The 13039-nt window shown below is 53.3% G+C and overlaps 1 protein-coding gene across 1 annotated transcript in view; it reads right to left on the bottom strand.

Annotated features, from left to right (window-relative positions):
- Positions 1–5177: 5177 nt before the first annotated feature.
- CPNE2 (copine 2) overlaps positions 5178–13039 on the bottom strand; it is a 41846-nt gene continuing 33984 nt past the window's right edge. The window contains exons 15-16 of the mRNA XM_068993345.1: positions 6841–7077; positions 5178–5510 (exon numbers count right to left, since the gene is read on the bottom strand). Of these exons, the coding sequence (XP_068849446.1) occupies positions 5403–5510; positions 6841–7077 (345 nt within the window). The 3' untranslated portion in view covers positions 5178–5402. The remainder of the gene's footprint in view (positions 5511–6840; positions 7078–13039) is intronic.

The following is a 13039-nucleotide window of genomic DNA, read 5'->3' as shown; positions in this document are numbered from 1 at the left end:
AGAGCAGCCGAGACCCGGAGGTGCTGTTCCACTCCTCTCCTAAAGTGGGGCAGGGCTCTCCCTTTGGGAGGGAAGGAAGGACAGGAGGAGACAAGGTATGGAGGCATTGAGGACAGAGGTGACCATCAGCTTTTAACAGCAGCAGTCTGGAGGCTTCCCTGCTTCAGAGGAATGAGCCCATGGAGTTCTTTCTTCCCTTAGGTTTGTACGTCAGTTGTTTCTACTTCCTTGGGTGTGAGACAGAGAGACACACACAGAATGTGTTGACACTGTGATGCTGGCAGGCAGAGAAGCTACTCTGTTTTATCGTGGGCAGAGAGGCCCTTGGATCTCTTCCAGCCCACCCCTTTTCCCTCCCAAAGCACTGACACACTGGTGCCCGCTGGCAGATGGCGACTTCCCTTCACCCATAACCGATGCCTTGTGAATTCTTTTTCCTTTTCAGAGCTACTCTGTGCTAATTGTTCCTGACTGTCAGTACAGGCACATCAGCTCCATCCTAACAAACAAGACTGAGGTAAAACTGTAGGCACCTTCTGCCTGTGCTTCATTGTTCCTGCGATTGTGCTCCTGTTATTACAGCCTGTACCCAGGGCAAACTCGGATCATCTCAGGAGGCAGACAGAGGAGCCAAAGTCACGATCTTCATGTGGTTTGACTTTTCAGAGGCCATTACTATGCCTCATGGCCTCTGTTGATGTTGGGAGAAGCTGAAAAAGGGTTGCATGGATTAAAAGCCTCCATTACTTTGAAAGCTAATCCACCTGTCAGAGAACAAGATCTTGCTTTTCCTGTACTGGAGCTTGTGCTTCCAACTCCCTCCCCATCCATTGTAACAGCTAGATTGTGTCGAGGAGGTTGAGACTCTTCAGACTGCGATTTCTGCTCTTTATGTCACAAGAGCAGTTGAAGATGACCGGTAATCATTTTTCCCCATACCTGTTAGTGGAGAGCCCTGGAGCTGAGACATGAGTTCTGTAGAAACTACCAGTAGCAAAGCAGGGTCTGGTTTGCCTAGTGGAGGAAGCTCCCCTGGAAAAACATCTAGTGTAGACTGTGTGTTTCAAACCCAAAGAACAGGAAAACCAAAGATAGAAGGAAACACTGCCTAAATCACAAAATGCAGCTCTCCTGCCTTGGTAGATAATTAGGATTTTATAACCAGATAATAAGGAATAAAAGTGGGGTTTGGGGTGGCTTCTTAAAACCTGTTGCATTGTCCTGAGTGGTAGTCTTCTTACAACTTTGAACCATGTGAGGGAGAAGGCTTGTCTATGAGGAATGCTGTTGCCAGCCCTGTGCCCAGGAGGAGAGAAGGCTGACTTCTCAAACCCAGAGTTGGGAGGGCATTCTAGACTTTTTCAGGAGCATTCTAGACTGAAAGTCAAACCCCTAATGAGGAGTGGCTTAGGCTAGTCCCTTGCATCCTCATTTCTTTCAGTCTTCACCTTGTGGGTTATTCCCTTCTGGCTACCTCCCAGGAATCCCAACCTGGTTTTGCCTTCTGTGGATATATCACAGTGGCTTTGTGCTTGGAGCCAGACATTTTTACTAGCTGAGTCACTTGAGCGAAGTCCTTAACCTCTCCGAGCCTCAGTTTCCTCCTTGGTAGATAGGAATAAGGATACTAGCTTCACAAGTGAGGGTGAAAGATGATTTGGATTAGATACTTGGTGTGGTACCTGGTGCTCAGTAAATGGTAGCCATCCTAATGGTAGTAGTTATCCTTGGCCTCCCCCATCTGGGTAGGGTGTCCAGAGTTTCTGTGAGTAGTGATTTATGGCAGGTTTATCTGTCCTGCTGGCATTCCTCAGTTGTAGCTTGAACACTGACGTGATGATGGGTCATATCTGGCCATCAGAGCTCCAACCGCCTGCTTCTCCTGTGTGCTTTCCTCTCAGTTAAATGTTAATTGCTCAGGCACACCCAGTTCCTTGGCTCGGGTGTCCTAGCCGTGGGTATATGGCTCAGCTGTCGTCTTTAAGCCCCTCCAGGAAAACAAAAAGAAAAAGCCTGGTGGCAGCGTACAAAATCACTTGGATTTGGATGTTTCTTGATTTCTTGGCGTGCCCAGCCCACTTAGGCGTAACAGTATGGAATGCGAGTTCTACTCGGTGGGAGGCTAGATCTTGGCAATACTTCCATAGTGTTGAACCAAGAATTCAGTCTCGCATTCTTGCCTTAGTGATGCTGGCAGGGGCTGATATTTTGCTCCCTTACCTGCTGGAGCAAGGGTTTAGGGAGAGGCGTGTCACAGCACGAACAGGCAGAATGGGGCCCAGCATCAGAGCTCCGCATAGCAATGGACAGCATGACCAAGAGACAACATCCACTCTGAGCTTCAGGTCATTGGCTAGGTGTCTCCTTCAGTTTTAGGCATGGTCATGCACATCCGTATCCCTTACGCTGATTTGTTCATTGGTCAGCATTTACTGAGGTCCCGCTGTGGACGGGCCAGGGCTGTTTGGGATGTTTGCAGATTATAGTGTCTTCCATCCTGAAAAAAAAGTCCCGTGAAGCAGCTCTTCTCTACATTTTATAGAGGAAGCTAAAGCTCACAGTGATTCAGTGACTCGCCCAAGGTCACACAGGCAGATGTCAGAACCAGAATCTTAATTTGAGCCTGTAAGTCTGGGTTTCTGTGGTTTCAGTGAAACTTTAGAACAAATGCTCGTGCCCAGGCCTCAGTGACTGAAGAGTGAAGGAGTCTTTTAGTCAGATTTCTGAGTTCACTTTTCATCCTGCTATCCACGTGCAAGAACCAAATAGCACCAAGATGTGGTTTGTTCTTAGTGAAATACAGTTGACATATAACATTAGTTTCAGGTGTACAACATAATTATTCAATATTGTGTATATTGTGAAGTGACCTATCACCACAGTTACCAAACCATCTTTTTCTTGTGATGACAGCATTTGAGGTCTGCTGCCTTAGCAAGTTTCAAATATACAAACTGGTATTATTAACTATAGTCAACATGCTGTATTTTACATCCCCAGGACTGACTTATCTTGGTTTGTTTTTTAAGTGGTGATTTACCTGGTCAGGAGTTTAGTACATTCCTTTCCCCAGTGAACTCAAACCAACTGGGAGTAGAGGGCTTGCTTGACTGATCCATCCAACATCGGGCAGAGAAGAGGGAAGAAAGACATGACTATAGATCTGCTCCCTTGTGCAGCTGTGAAGTGGGGGTTGCCGGCAACACACTGAGGTAGGTGGTCCACAGGAGTTGGAGCATTTATGATGGGCGTGATGCAAGGCAGGGACTCTGCCTTAACCCGTCCAGCAGATGTCAGTCTCCATAGCTTCACCAGTCTGGTAAATTACTCGCAAGGGGCAGTGTATGGGAGAGGTCTGCATCAGAAGGTGTCTCCCCAATATACGCATCCCCTGGGGACTAAGGAGAGGATGTGGGGCTGGGAGGAGAAGGCTGGTCCACTAGAGAAGCCTCTGGTCAATCTGAACTTGAAAGATTCTCCCAGGCTGAACTGGGTACAAACTTCCCTGGATGTGACATCCAGCTAGACTCACTTCAGCTACCAAACAGGAGGGTAAAGTCAGCAGTCGTGGGGTGTTATTTCAGCCACCATGCAGTCTTGCAGCTGGCCTGAGCAAGGGCTGGGTATGAACCAGAGGTGCCAGTCCTGGGATTCTTGGCTGGTGGGCTGTGACTTCCCAAAGGTCACTGAGGCTCCCTGCAGTCCTGCGGCCCTCTCAGGAGAGGTGAAGATGTCCCTCGAGAATGTTTCAACTGACTTGGTGGCCATGGAATCAGCAGAGGCATCAGAAGCCTAGGATATACATGTCCCTCGCTTACTTCTACCAGATGGACACCGGCTCCTGAACTTACTGAGAACCTGGAGGTAGCAACATGCCTGGTGCACCATCCCGGTCTAGCGGGCCACTGGTAAGAATCGCTGACCTGGGAGAGTAGGTTTAGATGACTGACTGCCCAGTTCATTGGAGAGGAAGGGTAAATTCAGCAGCAGCTTGAGCAGAAGACGGCCTCGTAGAGTCTCAGGAAGACAGACAATGCAGTTGAACAAGTGCAGGCTCTGGAGATGGCCAGACCTGGAGCTGCGTTCTGGCTGTGCCTCTAATAGATTTGATTAGCCTCTGCTTCTTTCCTCATCTCTGAAATGGTCATAGGCAGGGGCTAGTGGAAGGGTTCATCAAGATTATGCCAGTAATATGCTTAGTGGGGAGCTGGAAGCCTAGTGCTTAATATGAATGTCTGTCTGTTGTTGGTTGCACTCAGGCCTGTGGCGTAGGGGCTGACTGGACCTCCAAGGAGGAGGTGGACAGGAGAGAAAGATGTTTGTTATGTTGAGGAGGGAACTGGACTTCTGGGGTTTCAGAGATGCGTCACCTGGCTAGTTTCATGAGGTTGGGCCTGAGCCCCGGGTGGGGCATGCGAGAGAAACCAACGGCTGCTGTCGCTGGGACAAAAGCAACCCTGTTTAGTTAGCATGCTGAAGCCAGAGAGGCTTTCACGTGCTGTTAACTGCAGGGCATGCCCTAGTGCCTGGAGGACTTCCAGGAGAAGCAGATAGGTGGCAGCCACTGCAGTCTTGTGGAGGGGTGAGCAGGTTTGGGGAGACATAGGCCAGGGTGTGGACCAAGAGGGAGAAGAGCAGGGCACCATGTGTGTGGGCCGGGACAGCATGGGCTCTGCCAGGGCCCCGAAGGCCTGCGATCACTGGTGAGGGCTCATGCATTCCATCCTGCTGCAGATGTTTATTGAGCGCACACGGTGTGCCAGGCTGTATGCCAGTTTAACAGCTGTATTCTGTTTGTGTGGAATGCATGTCCCCAAGTGGAGGTGATGGTGCTGACTTCACAGGCTTGCTGGGGGAAAGGCGTTCTCATGTTTCCTTTCCCAGATCAGTGAGCCTGTCAGGTCCCACCTGAGGAAGGAGCTGACACAGGGACATCCAAAACTCCTTTATTACCCTGAGTATAACAAATAGAACATGGTCACAGTATAAAAAACAGCAGGAGTTAGGTGCAGGCTATCACAGAGGCACCGGGGACACGTTCCTTTGAGTCTGCAGCTAGTTACTTGGAAAAAGCCAATTATGATTGTAAAAATTTTATTCTCTTTAATAATAATTCCACTAAAATTATACAAAGTACATTCAATACTTAAGAGTGGAGAGGGTGGGGAGAGGAGGAGAGGGAAGCCAGTTTGGCCTGGAAGCATCATCAGTCAGCTCCAACAAAGGAAGCCCAGCTGGGCTGGAGGAAGTTGGGGGTGGAAGTCCAGTTGTAAAAAATAAAAATGTGGATCATTTAAAAAAAAAAAAAAAGGGCCACCCACAAGGAAGCAGGGTGAGCGTGCATGTTCCTGGGGAGGGCAGGAGGCCCAGCCGGCATGCTGCTGCTGGGTGAGGGCTGGCACTCAGGCGGGCTCCGAGTTGGTGGGGGGCAGGTTTTTATGCTTGAAATACTGAACAACTTGTTGGGGCAGTTCTGCCAACACAGCTTTGGCCAAGGTCTCTTTTGCCGCCTGCAGGGTAGGGTGGAGAGTGAGGAGAGAGAAAGGATTACTGGGTGAAGTGGGGAGGTGCATCACACCCAGGCAGCTGGTAAAGAAGGTGTCCCTGGAGGAAAAGCTGGACCAGAAGACCAGAGCTGTCTAAAACTAGCATCCCTCAGTCCAGCCCAAGCCTGAAATCCCACCCTCAGCAGCGCTTTCCTTTGCCTTGACACTAAGTGTGACTCAACCTGAGCACTCGACTTGCCCGGGAGTAACATTTCAGGATGAATTTGTCCATTGGAAGCTTTTGGGGGAAAGAGATGGTGGAAGCGGGCTGCGCAGCCTACTCATCTTGCAAACATTTCCTGATCTCCTCCTTGGCTGTGATCAAGGGGCTGTGACTGTCTGATTTGCTGCTCATCACCCAGACACAGGCCGGGCACACCAGGAGCTTGGTCAGTGTCCATGCGGTGCCTGGGTGGGCAGTGCTCAGCACTTGTCCTCAGGAAGCTCACACTCCAGAGGAAAGAACTGAACCAGCTCAGGCAAACCCACAGGGTACTGGGCAGAGAGGTGAGTACCAGTGCTTCCAGACTGGAGTGCCCAATTCTTCCTGGGACTAGTTCCCAGGACCTGAGCCACAGCACCCCAAAGTCCTTTTGGTTGAGGCCAGGAGGAGAGGAACACAGTCTGCCTCTCATCAAATGAGAGGTAGGCTCCAGGCTGGCAGTACAGGGTGGTATCTGAGAGCTCGCTCTGGGGCTGCTTGTGGGCCCTGCTGCAAGGGCAGTGCCCAAGAAGTTAATGCCAGCCTCCCTGTAAGCAGACCTGGGTCCCCTGCAGAAGGACTGGAGTCAACTCTAGAAGCGTAGGAGGCCTCCAGTTCTCCCTTAGAGAAGCCCTCAGGGAGAGGAGGCCATTGTAAGGTGGGCCTTGTTTTCCACATGAAGTGAGGAGGTTGGTAAGCTATGAATCCCAGGAAAGCCCCTCGCACCTCAGGGCCTCTGCTCTCATCTCTTTCTCCTGGGATGCTTTGCCCCACGTGGATACTTCTGACTTGGTTCAGGGTTAGGAGGCAGGTCCTCCCGGAACCCCTATCCTGAAGCCCCAGTCTGGACTGGGCACAGTTCCCCTGAGTTGCTGAAGCAAGTGCTCAGCGACTGTCATGTAGCCTCATCTGGGGACAGGGCCTGACCTGGCCCTGGGCACGTAGTAAGCCCTCAGGAAGTATGTAGTCACCAGAACTGAGGGTAGAGGAGCCTAGGACTGGGCAGGCAATCCCAACGCCTTCAGCCTGATTATTAACTATGCTGGTTGGCGTCCTGTAACTGCCCCCTCCCCAGTCCGCGCCCACACTCACGTTGCGGAATTCTCGAAAGGGCACGAACTGCACAATATCGCGGGCTGCCTCCTCTCCCGTGTGGGATCGCAGCATGCGGCTGTCCCCGTCCAGGAACTCCATGGCTGCGAAGTCGGCGTTGCCAACGCCCACGATGATGATGGACATGGGCAGCTTGGAAGCCTGCACCACGGCGTGCCGCGTCTCCTCCATGTCACTGATGACACCGTCCGTGATGATGAGGAGGATGAAGTATTGCTGTGGGAGGGGGTCAGCAGGCACTCAGCACAGCCCAGGGCCCCTGGCTGCCCTTCCCCTCCCTCCTTTCCCACCTTCCCCAACCCCTCTGACCCCCGGAAGGAAGGCAGCACTTCTCCCAGAGCTGCTGCCAGATCGCAGGCGCCTCCCTCCACGCTAGGGCCCTTCAGGCCTCTATCACAGCCGGAAGCACAGACTGCTTGCTCTCTTCCTCTGCCTTTCCCAACTCAGGAGAATCTGAGAGCTCCAGACTCCAGGCCTGGCTCTGATAGTGGCTACACCGTGGGACTTGGGCCACTGTCTCAACTGGCTGTGCCTCAGTTTCTTCATCTGCAGAATGGGAGTTCCCACACCTCTCAGAGACCATGCCAGCCATGTGGTAGCAGCTCAGTAATTGACAGCTGTGCCCCTGGCAGAGTGAGGTCCGCAGCTGCTGCGGAAGATGGCTTCTGGCTTGTGGACTCTGAGACAAGCCTGCCCTTCTCTGCTCTACCTGCATGTGAACTCCTGTGACCCTGCTCATCCCCCATCAGCACAGCCGACCCTGTAGGAGCTAAGCAGGTCATCTAGGTCAGTGCTTCTGGGAGTGTGGGGTCTGCTGGCAACAAGCAGACTCTGGGCACACCCCAGACACAGCATCAGTCACAGTGGGGAGGGTACTGGTCTTGCAGTGGTCTTTGAATTCTACAAACTGTACCCAGGAGGAAGTCTGTCTGGTGCCAGTGTGTCACACTTGCTAACGCTCCCTATTAACAAAGAGAAGGCAGGAACCTAAGAGCTCCACAGACAGCAGTCTCCAGGTATACCTTACTACCACTGTGCTGCCTGATGTATTTATTTTTATTGTTACTCTCTATCCTAACTCTATAACTTTTCCTGTACAGTGGGTTATAGTTTCTTTATAAAATTAAGTGAAAAAAATACTGAATAATAATTAGTGTAGGTGACAGGTGGCCATAGCACAGACTGTGGAGATGGGGGGTGAGTAAATGAAGTTCCGGAAAGCTCACTGGATGATCTCTGGGCAGAAGCCCCAGGACTCACAGCTGCCTGATATCTCATCTTCAACTTGGGCTCTGTGCCTAGCAAACCCTGGCCCCAGTCTTCCCCATCCATAAAATGAACAGAAAAGCCCCTGTGGTCTTAATAGTCTCTGTTTAGGGCTTTTGCCTTTTTGTCTGACCCTTCTGATTCTTAGGAGAGGCAATGTGGACCCAGAATAGTCAAGGTCATAGAGGTAAAAAGGACAGAACCAAGCCAGCTCCCAAGTCAGCATCTGGTGACCTTCTCACTCAGCAAAGCCGTTCACTGCCTGGGAAACAAATGGAGACCACAGGTTCAGCCATAAAAGATTCCTTACTCTCCTGCCTGTCCCCCAGGCACAGCTGTGGAAGGCAGGAATGAACCACACGGAGGTATGGACCCCACCATCCTAAGCCCCAACCCCCAACAGTAATCCAACTTCTGCACTGTGCCTTTAAGAGACTGATCACTTGGCTAAGGATGGATACCTGTTGCTATGGAGATGGCAGCCTGAATCCTTGTAGTGGAGGCTGCTGCTGCCGGTCCCCATTCCTCTGGTTGGGGGTCACCTCATAAGCCCTTCCAGACTCGTCCCCTCACAGCCCACTGTCATCCCAGCCAGCCACTTTGTGGCCCTCTAACCCCACTGCTATCCTACCACAAATGGTCCAGGACAGTATTTCTGGGGTACCTAAGTTGGCAGGAGAAGGCTGACAATGAGGACAGAAAAGAACACTTGGCCTTGGGTGACAGGCTTCTCCTCTCTGAGGGTGGGGCTGGTTTCCAAGCCCCATCCAGCTCAGACCACAGTCTCCCACCCTGCTCCTGACACGGCCCTTTTGACTCTTCCCTTTCAGCCAGCCGTGTGTCTGCACTTGGAGACTTGGAGCACGCAGGCCAGGGTTCCTGCAGAACTGTAGGCACCAACTAAAAGGGTGAGTCATGGTGGCAGTGACCACACCCTCCCTGTCACCCTCACGCTGGGATTCTCCTTTTGGAGATGGGGAGACAGGCTGAGGGGGTCACTGACTTGCTCAAGGACTCAGCCAGAAAGGGCATAGTCGAGGTTCAAGCCCAAGCCTGGGGCTCTTGCCACAGGTGGCCAGTAGCTGTCTCTCCAATAGTGGGGACTGGCAGGGCAAAGGTTTCTGCACCCTCTCCCCCAGCACCCCAGTGTCAGGAGGCCTGAATATCCAGAACAGCCGCCTAGGGCAGGGCCCAGAGGCATGGCACGGGACTTCCAACCCTCAGTCCTGTGCACCAGCCAGACACCCACAGTGCCCACACCTATGTGCCCAGCCTCAGCATCTGTGCAGCTGGGCCTGCCGGGGAACAGCCTGGGCCAGCCTTGGCACTGGAAATGCCACTGACAAGTCCTGGGCTTCATGCCTGTCCCAAGCAAAAATGAGGTTGTCCAGGAGCCTGAAAGTCTACTGAAACCCCAGGGGTCCACGATCCCATCCCTAAGACATCAAAGGAGAGATGGGAAGGATGCTGTGGAAGAGGAGAAAGAAGGGAGGAATCAGGCAGGAGGAGGTGGGCGGGGCCTCTGCTGTCCCCACAGACAGTCCTGGTCTCCCCTACCCTAAGCTTTTCCACCTCCGTGCCTTTCCTGGTTTACCTCCTGCCTGGGAACTCTCCCCAGCCACAGTGCCAATACTCCCTGGAGGCCTGAGCTCTGCTTCCACTGCCAGTGACTACCCCCTGGGGAGGGCTCCTCTGGACACACCTCCCCGCCCCGCCTCGCACCCTAAGAGCTCCTCAGGGCAGCCCCTCCCCCCAGGCCTTCGGTATCTCATGGGCCTGGCACCCTGTGTGTGCTCCATAAACAGGACCAGCTGCCACCAGGTCGATCCCAGATCCCAGATCCCCAACACATGACAAAGATGGAGTGTATCTTGCCCTTACCCAAGAGGCTTTCAGGTTTCTCAGGCTGTGAGTAGCCACTTCCCCCAGCACATTTAACGTGTGACTTGATTCATATGAAACTGACTTGACCACAGAATTCCAGGCAGAGTCCGGGAAAGTTGCACTCATTCCTCCCTAGCTTACTTCTGAGAAGTTGGCAGCTGAGGGCCCTGGGGAGTGGAGGGAGTGTCCCAGGGTGCTGACTGCTTCCAGATTGCAACCCCCCTGCCCCTCACCATTAGGATACTGGTTGCCTAGGCAGCCAACCAACAATGCACCATGGATGGGAAGGCCCAGGGCAGAGGGGAGGATGAGGAGTGCTCCACAGTAAGAGCCCTGTGGTCCCACCCAAATTTAGTATCTTTCAGTGACTGTCAGTGCCCTCAAGAGAAAGTCCAGGTTCCTCACTAGCTTAGAAGGCATCTCTGGGACCTGGCCTACCTTTCAACCTTACCCCCACCCACCCCTCTTACATCACACCCCTTCCTTCAGTTACGCCACACATCACACCTCCAAGCCTTTGCCCTATTCTGTTCCCTCTGCCTGGGACACTCCACATACACACACACACACACACACCCTTTGTGAGGCCAACCCTTAAGCAGCCTCCAAGTCTCAGTTTGGACATCACTCCTCGAGGAAGCCAGCTCTGAGCCCTCTGTCTGGGGTAGGTGCCACCTTTATAATCCTGTGCTTCTGCCATCACAGGTTTAATCGGTTGGCATTACAGCTGCTGTCTCCTGGCCCAGCTCCCCACTAGACCACCGGCCCTGGAAGGGCAGAGGCCATGGCCTGGGATCATGGTCTCCCCAGTGCTGGACAGAAACACACACTGTAGAACTGAGCTGTGTGAATGAATGGGAGAGCGCGGAGAGATGCTTCCGCCACCTGCTCTTGATTTCCTGTGCGTGGGTGTGCGTGCATGTTCGTGTGCCGGGGACAGGGAGGATGAAGCCACACCAAGTGTTTCCCAAACAGCGGCTGTTCAAAAGCATCAGGTAATGCACAGATCACTTCCTTTCGCTCTAGGCCTAAATGAGCTCAGCATCACCAACTGCTGGCCCAAAAGGTGTCCTCAGAAGATTCACCAACCCCCGTTGATTAGGGGCTGTCAAGCGCCAGGCTCTGCTGAGCAGTTTGGATGCCGACTGCTTGAATCCTTGCAGTGCTTCCTTTAGGCAGGCAGCGTTCCATCATCCCCGTTGTACAGGTGAGAAAACTGAAGTTTGGAGAGCTTAAGCAACCTGCTCTGGGTCCCACTGTGAGGAAGTAGGGGAGCTGGGATGTAACCCAGGTCAGTGGGCCCCCAGAGCTTGAGGCTGAACCATCAGGCAGCCCCACCTTCGGTGCAGTGATATAGACAGAGTGAAGGCAGGAGGTCTTCTTGGACAGCAGAGTGGGAGGGGCCTCTTGCAGCCCAGAGATGCTGGCCCGAGGTCACACCTAGGGTGGGTGACAGGCTTCCCCAGGGTGAGGGAGCCAGGGTTGGAAGGACTTGGTCATGACGAAAGGGGCTGGGGTATTGTGAGGATTAGGACTGGTCAGGATTAAGACTGGCTCAGAGCAAGGGCCAAGCTCTTCCCTGTGAGGGCCCTCGGCAGTTGTTCCCTAGAACACAAAGACGCCTTCCTGGCAATCCCCCCAGGGCCCAAGCCTCTCCAGACTGAGGCTCTAGCGGGTACTGGCCCCCTTCTCCTCAGGACCTCCGCTCCTGCCCCTTGGCAGCTGAAAGAGCCCAAGAAGAACCCTGGGCTCCATTCCTGCTCCACCCCATTTTTTACGCTTAAACAAGAATGCAGGCCATTCTTCCATCCCTCTGAAAGCGAGTCCAGGCAGATAAAAGACTAGGCGGGACAGCAGCCTGGGCAGCAGCAGACATCCAAACGGTGTGTGAGGTGAGGGGCTGCCCTCCCTCTGCCCTCTCCAATTCTAACCCAGGAACATAAAAAAAGCAACTCGCAGGTCCTCCCCAGTTACCTCCCATTCAAGTGGGCTTACTTGTCCCGTTTCATAAAGGAAACAGGCTCAGAGCCATCAGCTGCTGCCACCAAGGCCAGGACTAGAGCAGGTCATGCTCCCTGGAGCAGAAACGACTGGGACCACCTTCCTTCGAACCGACCTCATGCAGTGACCTCCCTCCTGTCCCCTCTGCCTGGGGGCTCTTCCCAGAACCCTCTGCCACCTTTCCTCATTCTCAAGTCTCACTGGTTGCCAGCTGGTGTGTTATCACATTTTAATCCTAATACCACCACCTCAAGGTAGGTCCTATTACTATTCCCATGGTACACACGAGGCTCAGAGAGGGTAAGTGATTTACCCAGGTCACACAGTGATGAACAGGCAGGGGCAGGATTCACACCCTGGCAGGCTGACCCCAGGACCCCCTTTCCCACAGACCCTCTGCTGCCTCCCAGTCAGTCAGACTATGTGCTGCTGTCCTGCCCTCCCCAGGCTGACCGGTGTCGTCTTCTCGCATAACCTCCCCTCCGTCTTCGGGAAATCAACCTCTACCTCTTGGGCAGGTGCCTCCCTCCTTCAGGCAGTCCGAATGGGACCTGGTCCCTTTCCCTTTGAGAGAGGCCCTGGCTGAGTCACCTCCTCCCAGCTCCTCGTGCAGTGCACAGCACATGACTGGGGCCAACTTAAATCCGTCCATTCCCTGAACACGAGCGTCTGCCGCAGCACAGGCCCCGGAGTAGATGAGAGACAACACACACACGCTGCGCGGCCCCACAGGGCTGAGGGTCCAATGCGGGAGACACACCATAGACGCAGAGTGTGTGAAGGAGATGTTGCCACCACCATCAGAGTCAAGACAGGAATAAACAGAAGGCAGGAGAGAGGCTCGAGTGAGTGTTCAGGGAAGCAGCAGTGGAGGGGACGCTGAGGGATGGGACGGAGCCAGCGTCAGGAAGAACCTCCAGGCGGAGGAGACAGCAGAACAAAGGATCTGCTGGCAGACAAGCTGCTGTCTCTGAGGGGCAGGAACAAGGATGAGGTGGGATGGTCACCGCAAGTGAAGAAAGGGGCA

The sequence above is a fragment of the Capricornis sumatraensis genome, chromosome 20 (genome assembly GCF_032405125.1).
Source record: "Capricornis sumatraensis isolate serow.1 chromosome 20, serow.2, whole genome shotgun sequence".
Lineage (NCBI taxonomy): Eukaryota > Metazoa > Chordata > Mammalia > Artiodactyla > Bovidae > Capricornis > Capricornis sumatraensis.
The sequence above is the reverse complement of the archived record's forward strand: the minus strand, read 5'-3'. Positions and strand labels throughout refer to the sequence as shown.